General features: G+C 44.0%; 1 protein-coding gene across 2 annotated transcripts in view; it reads left to right on the top strand.

Annotated features, from left to right (window-relative positions):
• Adcy2 (adenylate cyclase 2) overlaps positions 1-23,110 on the top strand; it is a 405,544-nt gene that overhangs the window by 273,346 nt on the left and 109,088 nt on the right. For both annotated transcript variants that reach the window (XM_004845165.4, XM_021258598.2), the window contains one exon: positions 17,918-18,066. In XM_004845165.4, coding sequence (XP_004845222.1) covers positions 17,918-18,066 — 149 coding nt within the window. The remainder of the gene's footprint in view (positions 1-17,917; positions 18,067-23,110) is intronic.

Below are 23,110 nucleotides of genomic sequence, written 5' to 3' on the forward strand. Positions count from 1 at the left end.
GTATTAAAATGTCTGTGATAATGGATGAAAAACTTCGGGTATTTCTTATTTGGTCCATTATTTTGAGCATTTCATTGCTACTTATCTTGGCAATTTCCCAAAGATGGAATGCTGCAGAACAAAATTCAGTAGGACATGAGTGAATTCATGTTCTATGAGTACATTTACTAATGTGCTCATAGAAGATGGTACTCAAGTGAGCATGGGATATTCAAGTGGGAAATGGAGGAGGATTTATGTTTAGTATTAATTACACAAGTGAGAAATAGTTCTCTCTCCCCTCTATCACAGAGCTGCCTGAAAAACTTCTTATTGTTCACAAACGTGTGCTGGAGATACCCTTGACAGCTTATGAATCAAACTAATTGTAACTCTTACTTGGTTATGAAAAAAGATGACATGTGCATTCTTCTAAAATAAGTCTTTCTTGCACAAATTACAGGTTGCCACTATAGATCAAGCAACACGTATTCTGAATTCTGCCTGCTGGAGAATTAGCTGGCGAGTGGGGAAATGAGATACTTTTGTTTGCAGTTACACTTGAGTTGACTCTTTTTTTCCTTTTTATTTATCTAAAAATAAAAAACCAAAAAGCTTCTACAGCAAAAAGATAATCAGCTTGTTCAGTCCAGCTTGTTTATCTTTTTTTGTGTGTGTGTATTAAATTCTTTTATTGGTACATTGTAGGTATACAACACAATTACATTTCTCATTGGGAATTGTACCTTTACATAATGCATCTTGGTTCTTATTTTTTCCCCATTCCTAGCCCTCCCTTCATGCCCTCCACCCTTCCCTATTTACAAAGACTTTATTTCCATTTTTTCCATTTCTCATCATTTTTCCTTTCCCTTCTTTCCTTTCCCCTGCCCCTCCCACTACTCCTACCCCTTTGGACCTTTTCTTCCTATTTTACATTATCGATTATTCATTCTAATCATTGGTACATTTTAGGTATACAATATAATGACATTCATCATTGGAAATTTGCACCTTTACATAGTCTCTCTTGGTTCTTATTTTTCACCCTTGCCCAGCCCTCGCTTCAACCCCTCCAGTCCTCTCTAGTTACAAAGATTTTCTTCCTATTTTTCCATTTTCTCACATTAATCCCATTCCCTTCTATCCTTTCCCCTAGCCCTCCCACTTCCTTCCCCTTTGCTGTTTTTCTTCCTATTTCACATTACCTATTATACATTTAGTCCTTATTTACACTTTCAGTTTCTCACACCAGAGAAACTATTTGGTACTTACACATGTGTGTCCTATTTATTTCACTTAAGAGTATTGCCTCAATGTGCATCCACTTAGCTATAAATATCTCTAATTTCTCATTTTTTATGACTGAGTAGTACTCCATTTTATAAAAAATCCACATTTTCTTTATCCAGTCTCCAGTTGATGGGCATTTGGGCTGTTTCCAAGTTTTAGCTATTACAAACTGTGCTGTTATGAACATGGGTGCACATATATCACTGTGGTATGATTCTTTTAATTCTTTGGGGAAGGTCCCCAGCAGTGGAATAGCAGAGTCAAATGGGACTTCCAGTCCTAGTTCTTTGAGGTATCTCCATACTGATTCCCACAGTGGTTGCCCCAGTCTACACTCCCACCAGCAGTGGAGCAGGACTCCTCTTTCCCCACAGCCCCACCAGCATTTGTTATTGGTTCATTTCATGATAGCAGCCATTCTTTCTGGAATGAGGTGGAATCTCAGCGTTTTTTCATTTGCATCTCTCGAATGACCAGTGATGTTGAACATTTTTTCATGTATTTATTTGCTATTTCTACTTCTTTGTCTGAGAAATGTCTGTTCATTTCAGATGCCCATTTTTCAATTGTGTCTTTAAATTTGGGAGGTCTGATCTTTTTAAGTTCTTTATAGATTCTAGAGAGTAGACCTTTGTCTGAGGAAGAGCAGGTGAAGACTTTTTCCCACATTGTGGGTTGTCTCTTCACACTGCTGGTGGTTTCTCTTGCTGTGCAGAAGCCCTTTAATAAGAAGAGATCCCATTTGTTGATTGTTTGTGCTAGTTCACAGGCAACTGAGATTAGCTTGTTTATCTTAAGATGAGCAGAGTGAGGCCCTAAATGGGCAGAGGTCTTACACAAATTATGGCCAACCTGACACTGGAATGTAGGTGTCTGAAATAAATGCTGTGATCTTGCTGGTCACCGCTTCCTGAATCCTGTCCTCAGTTGCTACCTAGATGGCAACAAGTTCTTTGTCCAGCCTGGCCCGATTCTCCTGTGCACGGCGCCATCTCAACAGCAAGTGTGTGGTGGAACTGGGGCTCACCTGTAGACAGCTGTCTCCAAAGCCATGGACTTGCCTAGCTGAGAACTCAGTAATAATTTGAAAATTATTATTTTCAGAGATCTATTTTATGATTTTCATTGTAAAATCCAACATTGTTGAATAGAAACAGAGGAACAGATTGGAAATGATAATAAAAATGTCCTTCAAATGAAGAAATTAACCTCTATTGTCCTTCATTCCATTGTTAGCCACAATGCTAATGTCTCTTCTATGCCTTACTCTTGAGAATTTCAAAAGAACTTCCTCTTGGCCAAGAGTTATCAAACCCCAGCCTGGGGGCAAATTCAACCCACCGTCTAGTTTTGTGAGCCCCTAAGTACTAAAAATCTTATTTTTTGTATTGTTCGATGATTTCTTTTTTTTGGTACTGGGAATCGAACTCAGGACCCTGCACTTGCAAGGCAGATGGCATGTTAGATAATTTCTGAAGAGCTCAAAACATAATTTTCCTGACAAATGAAAAATATATGCAGTCTAAGTTTCCATTTCCACAAATGAAGTGTTATGGCACGTGTGTAGCCACACTTGTTCCTGTGCATGCTGGCTATGGTGGCTTTCATGCCACAGCGGCGGAGGTGAGCACTGGTGGCAGAGATGGTGTAGAGACTGGCGTCTGCCTTGCTTACTTCCTGGCCCCTTCCAGGAAGCTTGGTAGCCCCTGTTCACTCTGCTGCGGTGAGTAGCGGCTCGGTGGTACTTGATGCTTCCTCCCAGCGTCACGACTCCAACTCCGACTCTACTGTGAGACTCCCAGACTGTCACATCCACAGGTGTGCGGAAGAAAGGGCCCCTCGGAGACACAATGATCCCTGCAGGATGTGCTGCTGTGCACCGCTTCACTTCATCATCATGTGCTTAAGCACAACTGAATCGGAAAACCTACACTGTACCGCCAGGCCGTGTAACAGGGTGCCTGGAGCAGGCTTTCCCGCCTCAGCCTCAGCACTACTCACTCACATTTGTAGCTGGATGCTTGCTTGTGGAGAGGGTGGTGCTGTGTGCTGCAGGAAGCCCAGCAGCATCCTTGTCCACTACCCATTGGATGCTAGGAGCAGGTCTCTAGGCTCTGCCAAGGTCCACTGGTGCAGGGGACAAAGCTCCTGCTCGTTGTGACCACTGGCTTAATGTGAGGTCTCATAAGCAAAGCCACTAAGCAGAAGACTGGGGGTAGGGGGCAGAGGAAGCTGGGGCCCTAACATCATAGTAGCCTGAGATCTCAAAAGGGGACTCAAGAGTTGATATCCTGGAGGGCAGACCCCAGAGTGGCTGGTGCATCTGGAAGATGTTTTCATTGTTCCCCAGGACCTGTCTTTAAGGTCGGCCATTTGTCCTGGGTTTCCTACATTCCTTTATAAACTTATTTCATTGGGCACTTGAGCACTCTTGCTGTTCAAAGGGAGAAAATGAGAACCTGAAAGGTGAGGTAGGAAGAAGGGCTGTTGCCAGGGTCCGTCTGGAGGTGACAGGTTGCAGTGCATCTGTGTCCAGCTGTCCCTGGCTTTGCTGTTACATCAGTGCCCCTGGCTGTCACCCTGCCTTCTGTATCAGTTGTCATGGTGTGGAAGATGGAGGCACCTGACCTACTTGGGATGCAGTAGAAACACTCTTTAACGTACTGATACACTGACTTCCAGCTGTCTGGCCTTCACGTCCTACCTCTTTTTGCACTGTGTGGAAGGCTGGTTGATTTGGTAGTTTGGAAGTAGAGGACTTAGTGCCCTGTCCAGTTTCCTGTGAGGGAAGGGTAGCCATGGTGGCTGGGGAGGGCTCCCTTAGGGTGGCAGAGATGGCTTCCTCTGACTCTTGGCGTGGGTTCTGGTTCTACTGTCCTCACACCCTGGAGGAGTTTCTCCTGTCCATGTAGGATGACGGGATCCAAACCCACTCCTCAGCTTTGAGTCTTTCATTTTTAACCAAGAGAAACGGTGCCATTTTATTTGTTTTTGTTGTTGTTGTTCTTTCTTATGTTTGTTTCCACGACGCAAAGATTCGCCCTCAGGAAGAAAGTGAAAAATGTCTTTCATTTGTCTCTTTCCCACTGTGTGAGTGTCAGTAAGAGTCCTGTGTCTTAGCTCAATGCCCAGTGTAACTCAGCTTGGAATCGTCCCTTTCTCTTCTTGATCAATGGTTTATGGCGTCCATAATACTGGACTCTTCTGTATTTTGGCTGTAGTTAGTGAATTTTCTTTGTTACTTTCTGTAAATGTTGGCCTATTTTGCTAGATACTGTGGGAGGAAAGTTCTGCTCTATGGTTTCAGTATGACACCTAAATTATGTCACCTATTTTATTCCTATCTCTATTGATCATTAGATAGGTGTAATAAACACCAAAATTGTAAAGAATATGTAAATAAAATGCATTATTTCTGCTCACTCTCCCATTCCCCCTGCCAAGTAATCTGGACTACAAATTGGTAGAACCAATGTAAATGAAAGAGGTAGCAAGTAATTAAGTTACAAGCTGGCACTGCTGACTGTAAACCAATCCTAATTCAGAGAAAAGAGGGATGTGTGTGTGCGAACTAGACAAGGGAGCCTTTGTGTCCATGGAGACTAAAATGTACAGATTTCCCACGTGCTAAGCTCATCCTAAGACCATTGTAAAGAGAAATTCCTGTAAGCCCGCAGCAACCTCCTAGGGAGGAACACTTCGTCCTTTTCTTCTGTAGGGGGATTTTGCCCACCACTCAGTGGCATGTAACTAACGAAAAGGCAGAGAGTTAAGCAAGGTAGTATTGGATCAATTTAAGAACTTTGAGAGAAATTTCATATTTGAAAACAACTTCATAGAAGTAGTAGAGGAAAACAGTATATTTTACTGGGGAACAGTTATTGTTATATTATTGTTAGTATTCCATTCAGGTTGTCAGCAAGTTACAAGTAGTCATTGCCTATAGGGGCTGGGGATTTAGCTCAGTGGTTTCACCACCTGCTGCGCAAGTGCAAGGACCCAAGTTTGATCCCCAGTACCACAAAAAAAAAACAACAAACAAGTAGTCATTGCCTAGTTTTACTGATAAGAAGGACTCTGCTACAGTAGAGCACTGAGAATATGAGCATTTCGTATCAGGTTATTTTTGGAAAAAATTATTTGAAATCTGACAGATACTTTATTATTGTTTGTGTCTAGATGTTGCCCCAAAGCCTCATGCAGTCACAGGTGGGGATTTGCAGAGATGGCTGGATCTGGAGTGTGTAGTGCCCGACCGAGGGTGTGGGATAACGAAATTAGTCCTCTGAGTGGTTTGGCGTAGTTCTGGGTGTGGATAATGGGAAGGCCCATTACATTGGATCACCCAAGAATGATCATGAAACATATCCAAATGTCATTTCATTAATTTCTCCCTCCTCTGTCAAAATTATTTACTAAAAGAAATCTCAGTCTTTTCTGATTTGTCTTTACTCTGTTTTCTTGACAAAAAGTCAGTAGGAGTTTATTAAAAAAATTCTAATTCATAGGGATTCATGTCTAAAACAATCTTGAAATAAGTGGAAATTGACTTGTTGTATTAGTAGTGAGCTACTTCATTTCTAGTCTATCTTGTTTTAAGAAAATTCTAAGAATTATTTGTCTAGTTGATTTTTATAGGAAACCAAAGTGTCGTGGCAGAACATAACATAGTACAATGGACCCTTCCTTGTCTTACGAACTCAGTTCTTTCCTGAGGGCTGGTTGTAACTCAGGTTGGTCAATTGAAGGCTCAGGCTCCTCTACATGGCCTTCAAAGTCTCTCTCCAGTACACAGGCAGATCTCAATGTCCTTAGAGAGACACTGGCCCAGGATTTCTCAGTTAACCCCACACAGGAAAGGATGCTATAATGTTCCTTCCAGAACTCTTTAAGGGTTCAGTCTGTATCTGAAACCATTTGGAAGCACAAGTGGCCTGCATTCAGGTTGTAACTCAAGACTTTGTTCACAAGTTAAAATAATATTCCAGTCGTAACCCAAGTTGTTCATATGTCAGGCCAGTTGTAACTCGAGAGTCCATTGTAGGCAACTCATTTCCTCCCAGAAACCCAGTCCTTCTCTGCCTTACCCTACATGGTTAAGTCTGGCCTGGGACAAGGGTCTCTATGAGAATGAGCAGATAAGAGACAATAAATACAGAAGTGGAATAAAGTGAATTCACAGACGTTAAGTTGGAGCCTGAGAGAGCTAAGACTGGACTTGAACTTGGGGTTTCTGGATTACTAGTTCCTGGGGTACCTTGTGGAGTGAAGCCTCCTGACTTACTGTAGAAATTAACCCTTGGCTCCACCCAATCTTTGAAAACAGTTTTTGTCCTTGGATCTGTAGGGCTGTGACTTCCTTTAACTAATAGAGAACTCCAAGTTCTGGAGCCTGGGCCTTATGTGGACTTGAAGTTCCCCTTCCCACTTCAAGAACTGCTCCCCTAGACTTTCAACATGGAAGCTTGTGTAGTCTAGGCGAGAATGAGGGACCACACCTGGAAGGGAACCCCAAAGCCCTGGAGATTGGAGAAGCAATGGGAAAAACAGTTGTGCACCTGGGCCATCGTGAAGGACCTGGTTGATGCCCCAGCTGAATAAACACATGATTTTCCTGCAGCAAAGCCAGTACCTAAACCCACCTGCCCAATCCACAGAATCATGAGGAAAACATCACTGTTGCTCTCAGCCACTACTTTTGAGGTGAGTTTTTTTCTAGCAATAGGTCACTAACGTATATGCCCAACCAAACAAAGCTTGAGTTCAATCAGTGTGGGCACATAGCTAGTGAGAATAACACACTGTGTTCCTTATAAATCAGTATGTAGGACTCAACATCTTATCAGACATTAACCATGCACATATCAATTAAATACTCTTTAAAATTCTGATTACTGTTTGGTAAATATTTTTGTTAGCATAACAAATTTGAAACTTCCCATTATATATGCTGATGTAGTTATTTAAATTCATCAATAAATGGTTTTTAAAAAATTTAATATGGCATTTTCTTATTAGCTGTGAATTTCATTCCCGTGCTGCCCTCAATTTTTGTTTCCTGGCAGAAAATTTGCTTTTTTTTCCACTTTGGCGGGGCCGTGGTTCATAAGTTATGCATTCCCTCTCTAACAGGGGTCTTCCTGTTGCATTCTGGGCTGTGAGCCTTCCATCACGCTGAGTAGCTGACATGAGTCAAGGAGGAGCCTTTGCCTGTGGAATTTGCATGAGGCTCCTGCTCGTTCCTGCAGAATGACAAACAGGAGAGTGCCACTTCATCAGCACTGGAGGGATGGGAAATCAGGAGACCTTTAAGGAAATCCATGAACAAATTTAAAATCCCCTTCCTTTTTTGCAGTTCTCTTAGAAAGCTATGCATGCATATCATGCTAAAACTAATATGTATGTATGTGCAGATAGCTATATACATATAAAATACATGTGTGTGTGTCTGTATTATTCATCTTCCCATCACCTCTGATGGAGAAAATTGCAAGTTTTCAACAATGACCAAAAATAGAATTCAGAATCTATTCCTATTTCTGCTGCCACCTTCCAGGACACCTTCCCTTTTCCTCCTGACACCTGAAAAAATAGAAGAAACGTAGAACTCAGTCACGGCAGAAGTTCATTTCAACATCACTCAGCCTGCAAGGACACAGAGGCCAAGGGAGTTGCATAACTGACCCACTGTCCACTGAATGAATGACAGAGCTGAAGCCAGAAATGTTCTCCTGACTCTGTATGAAACAATTAGACTGTCTTGGAGCTTCTCAGCAGAAGCCTTATTCACAGTGCGACAGGGAATCCAGTCCCATGTTCACTCACTCATTTCTGTGTCAGTCCATCAGGTGTTCACTGAGTGTCTACCATATGCACGGCTCTGGGCTCCATGGTGGGGAGATGATGTGGAAGAGTCACCTTTGAGTGGAATAAAGCAAGGGGGCACTTTGATAGAGCTCAAGACCATGGCCAGGGTGAACATGGGGTGCTGAGCCAGTTAGAGGTAGGGAGGACACCAGGACGGCCCCCAGCAAGGAGGTCTAATGCGATTGGACGCTTCTCTGGCATCTGATGAGGATGGCGCCCGGGAAGAAACATGCATGGGAGTGACACGGCAGTGCCTGCCACCAGGTCCCAGGAGAACGACATTCTTCAGGGCAGGCAGGGGCTGCATGTGACTCAGAAGAGCTGAAAGACAGGGCCAAAGTAGGAAGAGGAAGTACAGAGGAGAGCTGTGTGTAGTGTGCCATCCCTTATAAGGGCGGAAGGATTGGGTGTTGTCCTGGGCATTGGAAGCATTCAGATACTGGGCTGAGTTCACAGCTTCCCATTTGAGAAAGACCCCTGGTGCAGAGCAAGTGTGAGAAAGAGGGGAGGTCTGAACCTCTACACTGGAGTGGTGCCACTGGAGTAGTGCGACATGCAGAGCAGGCCCCCACAACGAAAACCTGTCTATCCTCAAATGCCAGCCCCAAGAGACTGTGACTTAGAGGATCTGTAAAGTGAAACTGCAAGATTAAGGAATAGTGCAGAGTGCAGTACACTGTCCAGGGCACATGCTATCTGGATGTGTTCATATCCTTTTAAATACACACACACACAAACACACACACACACGCGCTTTTCCCCACTGAAAGCCAATCAGGCTCAACCCACAGTTGGCTAGATTGTTGGCCTTCTCTGGACTGGAAATTTTGATGAGTCTCAAGAACTCATATACTCATAGTAAGATAAATGGGCAAAGAACACCGAATCAAGTTTCCTACAGAATTATCAAGTACACAGGTAACACACAGGAGAATCTATCACATGATATTTGATTTCTTAAATTATGTACGTTCCAAGCTGTGGTTTATTTTTCTTTGTCAGGAAGTTGGGCATATGAGATCCTGGTAAAGGTTGTTTTGAGCGCATGTATGATGTGATTCTCTCCAAGGGCAAAACGATCAGTGAAATTTAGAAGAGAGTCCTTGAATGAAATCTGTGGTCTGATTGCTAAGAATGTGTTTTCTAAAGACAAACACGAAGCTTCAAAAAAGAATCATGTGTGCCGGCCGTGTACATAGCAAACCAGGTGTGTAGTCCAGCCAGCAGGTACAGAACAGCGCCTTTTCTCCTGTGTGTGAACCATGGTTATTACATTTGAGTCACTTTCAATAGAATTATATGCATGCAACTGCCTTTCAGCTTTCTGTTATGATGATTTTGTGGTGCTCTTTGTTGCTTGTATCTTGAGTTTTTACTTGAGGAAGCTCAGGACCTTGGTTCATTAGGAAAGTGAAAATTAGTGCAGTTAAGCTGCCTCTCTTTTCTCGTTTATTAATCTTTCCCCAAAAAATTGCCACTGTGCAGAAATGATAGGTCCATCTCTGGGTACCCATGACATCTGTGTCCCTGGCAACAATCAGTGTTTGAGGAAGCAACAGTACTTAAAGGGTGTTCCTTGCTAGGCTGTGTCTTTGGAGGCTGGCATGGGACGCTTAGTTTATCAGGACAAATAAGCAGTGGTTTCAGCACCTGCTCAGAGTCACTGGCTCACCCCTCCAGGTCAGCACCTGAACTTTGCATTTCCAGTAAAAGTGTGCGGTACCCATCAGAAATCAGTCATGAGCTCACAGGAGAACTGTGAGGCCCTTTCTTCTGGTGACCTCCTCAGTTCACTGTCTTTGCAAAGAAAGCTTTCTGATACTGGCTGTCACAGGCTGTGTCCCAACTCTTTTTGAAATTTTATTATTAACCAACAAGTAACAATTATATGTATTTATAAGGTAGAAAATAATGTTCTAGTTCATGTACACACTAAGGAAAGACCCAGCTCTCTCGCAGGGAGAGCTCTGGTGGGGTTGGACCAGCTTGGGAGGAAGAAGCTGGAGGGAGAGCTGCCAGAGGTCTAGGAAGATTGTGATCCTCATCCCAAGAGCAGTTTGGATTTGGGCTTTAAATCTCCAACTTCAGCATAAAGGAAAGCAGTTCTCCCCACTGAAAATAGAGTCACAGTGGAATTGGGTGGCACATCTCTAGCTGACGCTGTGTTAGTTATTCTTGGGCCTATTTATATATTATATCTTTCTGCTGAGAACAATTTAGCAAATTGTTTAAGAACTGTTAATGAGTGCAGTTTAGCAGATTGATTAAGAACTGTTAATGACTAACCATCTCTGTGGATTCGAATCCCACCCCATCACCTCTTTGATGGGCAGTGTTTAGCAACTTGTTCGGTCGGTCTTCCCTTTCCTCTTCCTAGAAATAGAGAAAGCAGGACTACCTGGGCTGGTAGGAAAAATAAGTCAGATGAAAGTTGTGGTTGCTGGGACCTGGAACTCTCATCTGGAATGTAGTCACTGGATGTTGGCTGGAAGAAAGAATCTTGAATCGAGAGCTCAGCATCAGTGGTCAAGCAGAGGACATCTGTTCTCCTGGGGGCAATAGGAGAGCGTTCACTTCCCCATGAAAGAGAGGTCTCTTGTTCTTCAGTCATGAATCCTGGATGCCTTGAGCATGAATTTATAGACCTCTGATGAGCAGAATTTAGTGTCGGTGTTGAAGGACCCGATCTCCTTCCTATGCTTCCTGTTGCCCCCCCCCCACGTTCGTCTTACCCTCCTTGGGGTTAAACATGAGCTCCCCGGCTTGCCAGAGCCGTTCACTACAGAGGATTTGGGGGCATGAGTCCTGACATCTCACCCCTGTCCAGAAGAGAGCTACACTGTTCCCCTTGGGCAGACACTGGTGTTCTTCCATCTGTGCTTTATGGGGGCTTCTCTAAGATTAGGATGGCGACCCCATGCAGCTAGCATTCGCAGAGATAGCAGCACCGCTGACTGGTATGTCCCAGTGCTTTTGCAGCCAGTGAGAATTAAGATGTTGACTGGAGAATATAGACAATAACAATTTGTATGTAGAATAAGACCCGTGACCAAGGAGAATAGGTAAGTTCTCACAACTCCAGCTTTTAAAAGATGTTTTAGAAGTTTAATCTTTATAGAAGCCATTCTGCTTTTTGTTGTGGAGGAGAAAATGCAAATTAGTGAAGAGATGCCCTCATACTTGGTGGGACCATTCCTACTGTGTATTTCCCACACCTCTGGAAGTAACCGCATCATCCTGGCCCTTTCTTCCATGGCCTGCAAGGAGATGGTGGGGGGTTGGCCCTGCCCTGTGACCCTGTACAAGCTGGTTACTCCACTGAGTCTCAGCCTTCGCTGCTGTTACGTGATGGACAAGACTCAGCTTCCCGGGGGCTTCCCACAGCTTTTACCCTAAAAGCATAGCTCACTGGGAGAGAAGACTTACATGAATGCATACGTGAAATCTCCCCAAATCAAAACATCTGTGGAAACCCTGTCCACACACAGACTGAGGATACGTGCTGCTGTGGATATCCCTTATGATGTTGCAACTATCTGAAAAGCTAGGTGTAGTGTGGTAAAAATTGACTGAAATCTTGGCTGCCAAGAGTAATGGTTTTGCACTTGTACTTGTCTAGCACAGTTGGGCTATTACTTAGCATCGTGGCACACAGAATCATTCTCTAGGACCCTGTTGGTCGCAAAGAAGGTAGTAGCAAAAGCATGGTGAGTCACACGCTGGCCCTCGAAGCTTACACTGGGCGCACAAATAACTCTGCTCATATTGCACTAGTTAGACAGGGTCACATGACCAAGCCTGGGGTCACTGGGCCAAGAGAGGGATGGTCAGCACAGTGTCAGGGCAGTGATTCAGTTTACTATGAGTGTGCAGGGTACATAATGTCATCACATGCCTAGTTATCTAGTGTGTATTTTTGCATTGAGACATTGCATTTGGAGGTTAAAATACTCAATTTTTCTCCTGGTAATCTGTAAAATCGGCATGTGGAGGACAGCAAGCTCTGGAACAGTAGCTGCATGCCCTTGAGCCCTGACTGCAGCTGCCTCTGAGTGCCTAGATGACTGATTGCAGTGAAATGAATCTCTAGGAACCAGTTGCCTAGGAGGCACTTCTTGAGTAGGGGTCCCGGGGACTCTTCTTCTACCATGAAAGGTTGATGGCTTTGCACATTTAAGCCTATGATGAGTGGAGTATTGCTTAATTTTGAGATGCTCTCGGGTATCTTTCTTCTGCTTCCTGTACAAAGTACTTGTTTTAATGGCACTAATCTTCCCAGAAATCACACCTTGTTTGGCTCAAACTTTATGCATAGTTATGTGGGTTTTCAGGGGCTAGAATTAAAATTTTTCAAATTTTTATGCTATGTTTCTTTCCCTGGATTCTCACAGTAAGTCTGGCTGAAAGCAGGCAGTAGTTCCCATTGCCACAGCCTGAGTATTGTATTGAGCTTCCTTCAAATTTCCTCTGCGGGATCAATTAGGCTATGCCCTTAATCTCAGTCTTCTGTAATTTTCAACACATGGGCAAAATGTAGGCATAATTTTTGCTACAGTGTAACATACACATGGCCTCTAGTTCAATTGCCAGTAGAATCCTTGTTTCCAACTGAAACCTTCTGACCCTGGCCTTTACTGTCCACGTGCCCATCAGCATTCTGGTCTTCTGAGCTCTGACCAGAATCACCCATAAGCTCTGTTTACCTTTTAGATCCCACATTTCCAAATATTTCCATACTACTAAAAACCAGTTTGTGTGATTCAAAGGCTTCTGAACCACATGATCAGGCATGGTCACAATAAGAACCCCACTTCTCTGATACTAATTTTCTGCATTTTCTTGTCACTGAGACACAATAGTGGACCCTCATGACTTAAAGGAGGACAGTTCTACTTTGGCTCACAGTTTCAGGGAATTAGCTGGCTTTATGGCGGAAACATCATGGCAGAATGGTGTCATGGAACAAAGCTGCTCACTTCCTGACAGCCAGGAAACAAAGAGGGGGAACAATAGTACAAGAAAGGAAGGGCCCAGGGACTATTGGATATAGCACCAAGATCATGCCTCCATGACCTACCTACACAGACACATCCAGAAATATACTTTACTAACCCCCTGGGTAGCACACAAGCCAATCAAATTGACAAAATTAAGCTTATGAGCATGCAGGTTCTGTTTGTATGAGGAGGTTCCTTTTGGGTGAGTCATCAATGTTAGTGTTGGTTGGGTTATGCTCAGACTCTCTGAGTGCCCCAGCCTGCCACTCCCCTGCCATCTTGCCCTGGGTGCTGGTATGCCACAGCATCCCCAGGGAGCACATCTGTGGCTCTCTGGGGTCTCCATAGCCACCGACTGAATATTTTTTCCACCTCATGACTGATTTCTGTTTCCATTGAGGCTCTATTTTAGAGGATTGAATTGACAGTTGATGGTAAACAGTTCAAATTTAGAAATACCAATTTACTGTCATCAGGGACTATAGACATAATTTATAATTTGACTTGATTAGCACTTTCTTGTCTAACTTCTTTTAACCGGATAGTAATCACATGTGAGTAGTAATTTTATTCTTTCCACCTTGTTTCACAATGTTCTTCTTAAAAGCTTTCTGCCCATCTCCTTGAACTTAAAAATCAGAATGGGTGGAAAGAGCAGCTCAAAAGTCCTGCAGGTAGAAGACACAAATTTTTTCTTGACTCTCCAGGTGACAGCCACCTCATTTGGCTCTCTCTGAGCCACATCTGTATTTACTGTCCCCTTTTGTCAAATGTTTAAATTTAAATGAAAATGTATGTAAACAGGGTTTCTAAATAAGAAACAAACTGTACACGCAGTGAAAGGATTGATGTTTTGTAACAGGGAATGGTGATTTGCTGAATTGGGTATTGATTTTAATTTACCAAAGGCATCCCGGGTTTCTAGGACTATGAAATAAATCAGCCAACTTCCCCTCCCACTCAATGTAGGGCTCTTCAAGAAGCAGCAGAAGCAGCCCCCCGTTGCTCACTTGCTTAAGGTCCCAGTAGTGCCTCATGCCCGGTAGTCCTGTGGACTCAGGGTGGCAGTGCCATGTTGGGTCTGTGTGCTGTGTCCCTTCCTCTGTGTGACACTCATTGCTCTGTTTGACCACAGGACATAGTTATCTCTGGAGCATGGGGAATGAATTCTAGAAAGGGCCCTGCATAAAGGGCCAGAGTCTTACTTAGTCTTGGAAGCACCCAATTTCTCTCATGCAATAGACTCTGGCACTGATGCAGTTTGGTCAAAGTGGCAAAGGCTGGAATCCACATTATCTCCCTGCCTCAGAGCCCTCCACAACAAAGGACTGACTGCTGTCACATGTAAAAATGATGGCCTATTATAAAATCGCCAAAGAAACATAAAGCAAGACCTTTCAAATAAAATACTCAGGCTGTTTTAATTTACTGATATGGAACAAATATCTTAAAAAGGGATCTAGGAGAAACCAGCTATGTGTGGTAAGAAAAGAAGCAACGGTAGCAGTTGACGCTGGAACGGAGCTTTGGTGATATGCTGGGGACAGAAGTGGGTGCAAGTGGGGGATGCTTCTTCTCTGAGATGTGTGGACACAAAGCTGGCTGGGAAGAAGGTGTGGGGCAACAGCAGCAGCGGGGAAGTGCGGACTTCCTTGTCACGTCTGCAGCAGGTGGCTTCCAAGTGCAGTTGCAGTGGTGCATTTCAAATGGACACCAAGCTCCTTCATCCTGCACGATGCTGTCAGGTGACATCATCTGCCTCTTCTGTAAGGGACAGCAAAGCCTCATGTGGCCCAGCAGCAACTGCCTGGGTTCTGATGCTTTCCTGTTCTGAGAGCTGCTTGCTGTGGAGAAGAGAGGAATTTATAAAAACATCCAGCCTGGGCATTGACATTGCACTGGTGAGGCATTGTCATAGGATCAGGTTGCACTGAAAATGAGGATTAAAGATGAGCATTTTGAAGGAGAAAACATTTTTAATTCTTATTAAAAGAATATTTCACTATTATCCTCCCTTTGAGAAGTAAAGCAGCTTTAAATATTTTAATATGCATGGTTTCTTCCAGGTATAAGTAAACGACTATATCTTAGCTCAAAATTTAAGCACAAATCTTCTTTGCTTAAGTTGGATTTCCTATCAGCTTTGCCTACAAAATTAACATAAAATTATAGTTATAATATCTTCTTTGCATCATCGTATTAGAAATGCTTCAGAACTCAGAGTACCCTGGACTTTGATCAATTGAATGGTGAAATTTATTAAAATTAATTCTGGAGCTTTTGCAGGAAGCACACTTTAAAAGAACAAATTCTAGGGAGAAATGCAGTGCTACTGAATAATAACTAAATGTTTAATAAAAGGATATGTTGAAGTAGAATCCCCAAACTAAAGCCACATTATTCACTGGATAACCTTTGGATATGCCAGAATTGGCCAAGTCTCTGTAGTCACACAAGCATTTCTAACAAGCATAATGGTGGTACCCATCAGTCAGTTTAATGGACAACTTGGTTTGCTAAAAATATTCTAAGAAATTTGTCCAGTGCACTTGGAAAGATAATAGTGCTAAGTAATACCCAGGCCACTTAAGTGTATGTGTTGCTTTCAGATAAGTTGACAGAGCATGCGGCTACGTTAGCAAAAGCTGAAATGTTAAAGGAAATGGTAACATTGTCAGATTATGAATTGGGTTGAAATTTTCTCACGTGCCAAAATACCAGATTTTTCTTTCAGCAGTGACCTTCCAGGAAAGCGGAAGGGTTACTGTTGGACTTAAAAGCCCGTAATATTGGGCTTCTCCTTCAGATCAGAGCATGTGTAAGAGGGAGAAAGACAAATTTAAGAGACAGTGTCCTCCTTTTGCCACTTTGAGTTCAGGCGTCTTGTGGAGGCTCCTCTGGTTATCTGGTACTCTCACCAACAGGGTGCGAGTGGACCCCAGTGCGGGACCCCACTCCTGAGCTCTGACCAGAGCCTTTGCCGTCTGCAGGTGGTACCTGAATTGCACGATCAGGGGGAACCCTTTCACGTGGCTGGTTGGCTGTTCCCAAAATCTATCTCAGGCTAAATGCACAAAAATTTCTTCAACACAACAAAAGAGAAAAATATTGTTTTACATAACATATGAATTTTGTTTTCTACATTTTTCACACCACCTATAAAAAGTTAATCATTTCTCTACATTTGGGTTTAAAATAGAGACTGTAATTTGCATTTCGTTGTTAAATGAGGCTGGGGGATAAGAGGCAATTACTATATTTGATTCTCCTTTTTTTGGTCTTGAAATCTGTGTCTCTAAGGGAGGGCTGGTGCTTCGAGGGTTAGCATGATTTTAGTGCAGATGCAGGAGGAGGGAGGGTGCCAGAAACGTGTCAGTTAGATTTCTGCCAACGGGGCCCAAGGCAAGGATCTGGGTATAGGTAGGAAGTGGCTCCAGGATGAAGGGATGGGAGGGGTGGAGCCATTCACTGGGAAGAGTCGGGGGTGGGGGTCCATCCTGCAGGACCCTCCTGTAATGTGCAGCATGTGGAGAGGTAGTGCAGAAGCTCACTGACCAAGACACAGAAAAAATAGCTTTGGGGCACTCTTCTCCCCTTAAGGGAGAATACTGGGCTTGAGAGCTGGTAATACTGAGCTTTTCCTTCAGATCAGAGCATTTTAACAGCGCAGTGAGACAAACCTAGAGGGAAGGGTCCCCACTCACCGTTTAGGATGTGAGCTTTATTGGAGGCTCACCCTCAGGCCCAGCTCTGGGATCCCCAGGAGGCCGTGTGCCGCCCCAAGTGGAATCCCATCCTGGATCCTGTAGGCGGCCAGCAGCATCAGCTGGGAGGCACAGCCGGAAGCCAGTGTAAACACTGGGGAAGTCTACTGATTCCTATGCAGTGGATTAGCATTTAAAATCATTCTATGATGACAGTGAACTTTGAACAGTCATCCTTCCTTCGGTGATGGTCTCCGTAGAGGGAGAAAAAGCGTTTTTTAGAAGAATGGAACTACAGAAATATGCTACTTTAACTAAAATAAGTATATATTTGATGAATGTCTTCATATTGTATGCCTAAAACGTACCAATAAACTTAATGGAAAAAAAAGTATATATTTAAGTAAGTGGAATAGTGCACACTAATAATTATTGCTTACTGGATCTATTGAATTTAGAAACCAAAAATACACTCCTGTGTTATTTCTTTGTGTTCCACTTGTAGTTTCTTACAGAAGTTATCTGGCAGAAGCTAAAGTTTCTAACTCCTTTTTTTATACAGCTTAGAATCACTGAAGGAGACTGGGTGTTTGTCAGAGAGGAAATGAAATATTTGAAAACTTTTGAATACCTTTTTTTTTGGAAGTGTGCAATATTAGTTGCCTTCCTAAAGTGCAATAAAGCTTGTACTTTATCTCTCAAATGAACAAGCAGACGAAAATGAATGCTTTTATCTTAGGCTGACCACTGGTTTCTGGGATTTTAATATTATTCCTGCTTCACTACTTTAACTCAAAATAGATAAATAATAGCCCCGGGGAAATAACTTGGCTTGTCTTTATTCTCCATGCTGAAGAACTCATACTTAGAACTCAATAAATAATAAATAATATAATAACAAAGTCTGACCTTAGAAAATTTGACATTTCTTTCAATGTGCTTTTCTGGGACTGTATTTTTAACTCATAGGAAAGAGCCCCCACGCTGGCCCCATTCCAAATCAGGGAAGGTTCTACGTTCTTTTTGGCCCTTTACACAGTTGTTCTAAGCACCGTGACCCCTTCTCCTCCATTTTAGGAGCGGCTGCTGCTGTCCCTGCTGCCAGCCCACATAGCCATGGAAATGAAAGCTGAGATCATCCAGAGGCTGCAGGGCCCCAAAGCTGGCCAGATGGAAAACACCAACAACTTTCACAACCTGTACGTCAAACGGCACACCAACGTGAGGTACGCTGGGGGAAATTACGCGCCCCATTGGGGCACTGGTCACTTGCACCATCTCTCCTTTGGGACTGTTCAGTCTGTGCAGGTGGACAGGCCCAGCTCCATCCCCCTTCTGCTGCCTCTGGGCTTGCACATTCAGAGAAGAACATGTGGTCCTCTTGCTTTATTGGGTTGAGTTGCCCTCAGTAGCCTTGCTTCCCACGGCTGATCACCAGGCACAGCCAGGAGAGGGCTGGAGGGGGTCCTTGTGCTGGAACCCTGTGTTCAGGTTGCAGTATGAGCCTGTGCATATCCGGGCACAAGGACTGATTCCTCAAGATGGCCTCTTAGGGAAGGGCCTTCATGAAGCCCATGCATTCCAGGGAAACTGGGTGTTCTGCTTTCCACCAGGAGCTCGGGGTGTGGGGGTTACAGCCAACCAGTGACAAGGACTATAGGAACTGATGTGTACCTTAATTAATTGTCATGAAAGTTACTGCTTTGCCAAGTGGGCACAGTCATATGACCTACTTCCTAGGAAGTCATTTCTGGAAGCATGGTGCCCGGAAAGCTACCATGCCAGCATCAGGGGATCGTGGGCAAGAACCAGGTGAGGCCTTTGTCTCCCGAGCTCCAGAGAGGAATCATGTGGGGCCCTCAATTCTGGATGGAGAGGGACTCCCGCCTTACCCACATCTCCCAACCACTGGAAAGCCAGATCAACACAGATTTCTGTGCCCATCCATGGCCACCCTTCTTCTTTGGGGGATTTTTTCTATCCATTATTATGTTGATATGATGCTTTTTCTTCTAGCTTGCCGATCACCCTAAAGAACATGAACACGTATCTGGCCCTCTTTGTTGTGTTTTGGTGCTGTCTGTTTAGTTGTCAGGACATCAGTTTGACCAATACTTCAGTAACAGCAACCAGTCACAACTCAACTTTGTAGAGCATTGGCTAGACCTGGGATCCAGCCTGTTGCCCATACCCCCAGTCCAGGCTGTCCTCTGCAGCCTGATGCCTCCTAGACCAACAAGGTTTGGAAGCCCATTAAGAAAAAGCTAACATAACTGACATATGCATATGTTACTAGGATAAACCATGTTTGACACTGGATCCTAGAAAAAGCATATGGAACCGGTGATGTACATACCCAAGCATGCAGGAATGTAAATGCCCAGCAGGAAACAGCTCAGGAAGGAGATCATAGAGAAATCACAGCATATTGAATGGGAACTAAAGATGTGCCATTGGTTAAGTGACAGGAAGACACTATGTTTAAAGAAAGTTTACACAGGATAAGAGGTAAAATTATTTAAAACTGGCCATCCTTCAAGTCTGTAAGCATTTTGCCTGTAAATTAAAGAGGAATCCATGGAATCTGACAAGGCATGCAATGCACTAATTGGCCTTCCCAGCCTTGTGAAATGTGGCAATGCCCCGCCATCACAGGAAGTACTTTTAATTTTTAGATACCGACAACCTGTGAAGGCAAATGCAGTTGTATCTAAACAGGCACACAGAATATCTTTAAGTAGTTTTGTTACCATCTAGGAACAAATGGCTGGAAAAATCCCAACTGCAGGCAGATAACAAAGGTCCTTGTGCTGTCTGTGTTATTGATTTCTGTATAGCAAATGAGCCCCAAACACAGTGGCATCAAACAACACCAACATTACCTCATAGTGTCTGAGGATCAGGAATTTGGGTAGAGCTTGTTCAGGTGCCTCAAGCTTAGTCTCTGATGGGCTTCCTGAGTGGTTGGCCAGTTGGCTCTGGCAGTTGGCTCTGGCTCAAGCCTCAGTTTCTTGAGTTGTCTCTGTAGGCTTCTGGAGTATCCTCATAGCATGAGCTCACATCCCCAAATGCAGGGAGTCTAAGACAGAAAGATGCAGGCCTTTTATGACCCAGCCTAGAAGGGCATTTCTGTCATATCCTATTGGTTACAAAGGTCAGCCCATCCAGTGCAGGAGGAAACAACACAAAGTAGTGGAGATGAGGATTCTGGGGCCATCTTGAAAAATGACTGCCACACTGTCTATTGCAAAGGATGAGTGAAAACAGCCAACTTGCTGCTTTTCCTTCACAGATTGTGTAGAATAAATTTGTAATGTCACATTATATTGAAATCCTTAAAATATATTTGGGACCCAAATTACCTTAAAAACTTCCTTAAGTGAGGTGGAGTACCAAATATTTTTAAAAGAAATTTGAAAACCTGTGATCCTAGATGAAGACAGGTATAGGCAGAGAAGCAGACTTGACGCATATCATGCAGTTAGTCCAGGGAATCCCTGAGTGGTTTTAGTTTTGTTTTTAAATGAAAATTATATTGTGTCTAAATGGTACCAAAAAATCAATCGCTGCTTCTTGGTTCTGCCTTTATATTCTCTGTTAATAACATTTCCTGGCTCTTTACTATCTAAAGAAAATAATAATAGTAACAACACTATGTCATTGTATAAACAGCAACCACCAGTTGTCTCTTGAATCTCCATAGCCTTTCTCTCGGTCTTTCCCAATAGTTCTGCAACATTCACAAGTCTACTATAGCTTTTAAAACATACAAATACAAATAAATTAATTAAAAACAAACATATTTCCCTTAATGTTTTGTACCACGCAACTCTGAAACTGCCTCTTTCTTTCACAGCCTAGTTCTGGAAAGATTTCCCCTCCACGCTTTCTGGTTAATCTACCTTATTTTTACTTCCTCTTCAAACTGTCATCCTCTGGCGTTTCCTTCTACCAAGCCAGAGTTGTTTCTTGCTAAATTGTCTAATCCCCAGATCTATGCAGGATACCTGCACACTTACTGCATGACCTCTCAAATGTGCTGAGCCCCACTGACCTTGCCCCCAACTTACAGAATGTGTCCATCCCTTGGTTTCCTTGGCTGCATTCTCTGTGTGCTCTTCCTTTAGTCTCGCTGCAGTTTTCTCCTCACGGACTCTAGCCTCTCCTGTATGTGAGTGTTGTCCCTGGTGTCTTGTGCTCCTCTCTCTTTCTTCATCCCTCTCTCTGGACTTGAATCCCCATCTACTTGATGCTGAGTCTCAGAATTCAACAGAACTTCCCGTGCTCATCTGCTTAGTAGGTATCTAAGATAACACCTCAAACTAACACAGACGCATTTGAACCAGTCACTGTCCCCTCCAAGCTTGTTTTCCTCTGTCCAGACTTAGCTTCCTGAAGCCAATTTCTTAGCTGAGACTGGTCTTCGTCTTCCATGCTTCCTTTCTAGACGCCCCCCATCTAATCATAACGATGTTTGCTTTATTCTCCTTCCACATCCCTCTGCTTGTCTCCATTGCCCAGCCCATTGTAGACATCCAGTGGGCTCTCCTGGATCCCTGGCAAGTGGTGCTAGGTACTGGGTTGGCAGCCGGAGGGATGGCTGTAATGGTGCTGATCGGCCTCTCGCCCCAGGCTTGTTGCCCCACAGTGCACTGTGCAAGCTTCCTATACCCCAAGTCATGGAACATTGCATCACAAGTGCTTGCTTACTTTCAAAAATTTCTCTTCTGCCAAATAACCTCTGGACCAGCTGAAGATATCAACAGCTCACCTATCTTAGGGACCTGTGCCTACTTCAAGTCTGACCACAGGAAACTCCGGAGATGTTGGAAAGGAAGTAGAGCTGGCTGCCTGCTCATGCCTTCTGCTCTAAATGTTCCCTGACTCAGGAGACTTAGTCCTTCGGCTGGAATCATAGTCTAATGCTCACCGTCCCTGCCTTGTAGGGGAGCATGGGAGAAGTAACGGTAGTTTCCGAGGTCACATGAACAAGCAGGAGGGTGCTCGCCAGCCCTGATTTCTCTGGGCCTGCAGGAGATTCCTGCAGCTCCTGTCCATTGCAGGGAGCCACATGCTCCCAGTGATGAAGCCATAGCCTGTGCCTGGCTCTGTGAGCAGAGACCCTGCCCTGATCTGGCTGGGACCTAGATTCCTGCTGACATTTGTTTTCTTTTCTTTTAATATGGTAACATACACATACGTAATATTTATAATTTTAACAATTCAAGTGTATGTTAGGGGGATTAAGTACATTGATAATATTGTGCAGCCATCACTCCTATCTGTCTGCAGGAATTTTTCTTCATTCTACGGGGTGGGGGGTCCTTCAACACCACCCCACGCACCCTTCTCCCAGCTGCTGGCACAGCCTCCTGCTTTCTCTCTCTGTGCTTGGCCTATGCTCAGGACCTCACAGAAGTGGAATCGCACAGCATTTGTCCCGTGCCTGGCTTATTGCACATAGACAATGCTTTCCAGCATTGCCATGCAGCTAGACCACCTTTCTGTTAAAGGTGGCCTGGTTCTCCACTGTGTGTGCGTTTGCCTGTTCATTCATCTGTGGACAGACGTGTGTTTTACTTCTGTCTCTGCTGGAGTGAATGAAGCAGGTGTGTACTTTCGCATACAAATGTCTGCCTAAGTCCGGATTCTGGTCCTTTGCATGCATTCCTAGAAGTGCAACTGCTGAACCACATGGTATTCTATGTTTACTTTTTGATGAGCTATTGTACTGTTTTCTATTAGTGGCTGTGAAAAAATTGTTTCTTCTTGCCCGCTCTTTGCTTTTACACTCCCACGGCTATGCACTCGGTTCCAGTTTCTTCCAGGCTTACCAACGCCAGTTATTTCCTGGGTTTTCTTTTCATTCGTTTGTATAACAGCCATCCTCAGGAAGGTGGAAGAGGCCTTACTTTTCTTTCATGGTTTGTCTTGAGCCGCATCTTACTGGCTATCCAGGTGGTCAAATCACGCACAGGAATCTAGGCTTCTTAGGGTCAGGCAGATGTGCACCAAACGCTGTGCTGCGCATGCCGGGGCTGGGTTTCCCACCTCAGCACGTGCAGGGCTCCAGGGACCCGGCCCAGCCTCCAGGGGCGCAGCCCACAGCAGGAACAGCAGCCTGGCTCCTCCGCAGCTGGCCTGGCCGCACACCCTTTCTCTCCCTCACTCTGGCATTTTCCTTCAGAAATGATCTGCAGTGAGGATAATCGTTGGTGGGCTTGTTCGCTTGATGCGCTATTCTGACTGAATGCTGAGCTTTACGAAGAG

The sequence above is a fragment of the Heterocephalus glaber genome, unplaced genomic scaffold, assembly GCF_053883595.1.
Source record: "Heterocephalus glaber isolate CG9 unplaced genomic scaffold, H.glaber_assembly_v1.0 deba00001537, whole genome shotgun sequence".
NCBI classification, from domain to species: Eukaryota; Metazoa; Chordata; class Mammalia; order Rodentia; family Bathyergidae; genus Heterocephalus; species Heterocephalus glaber.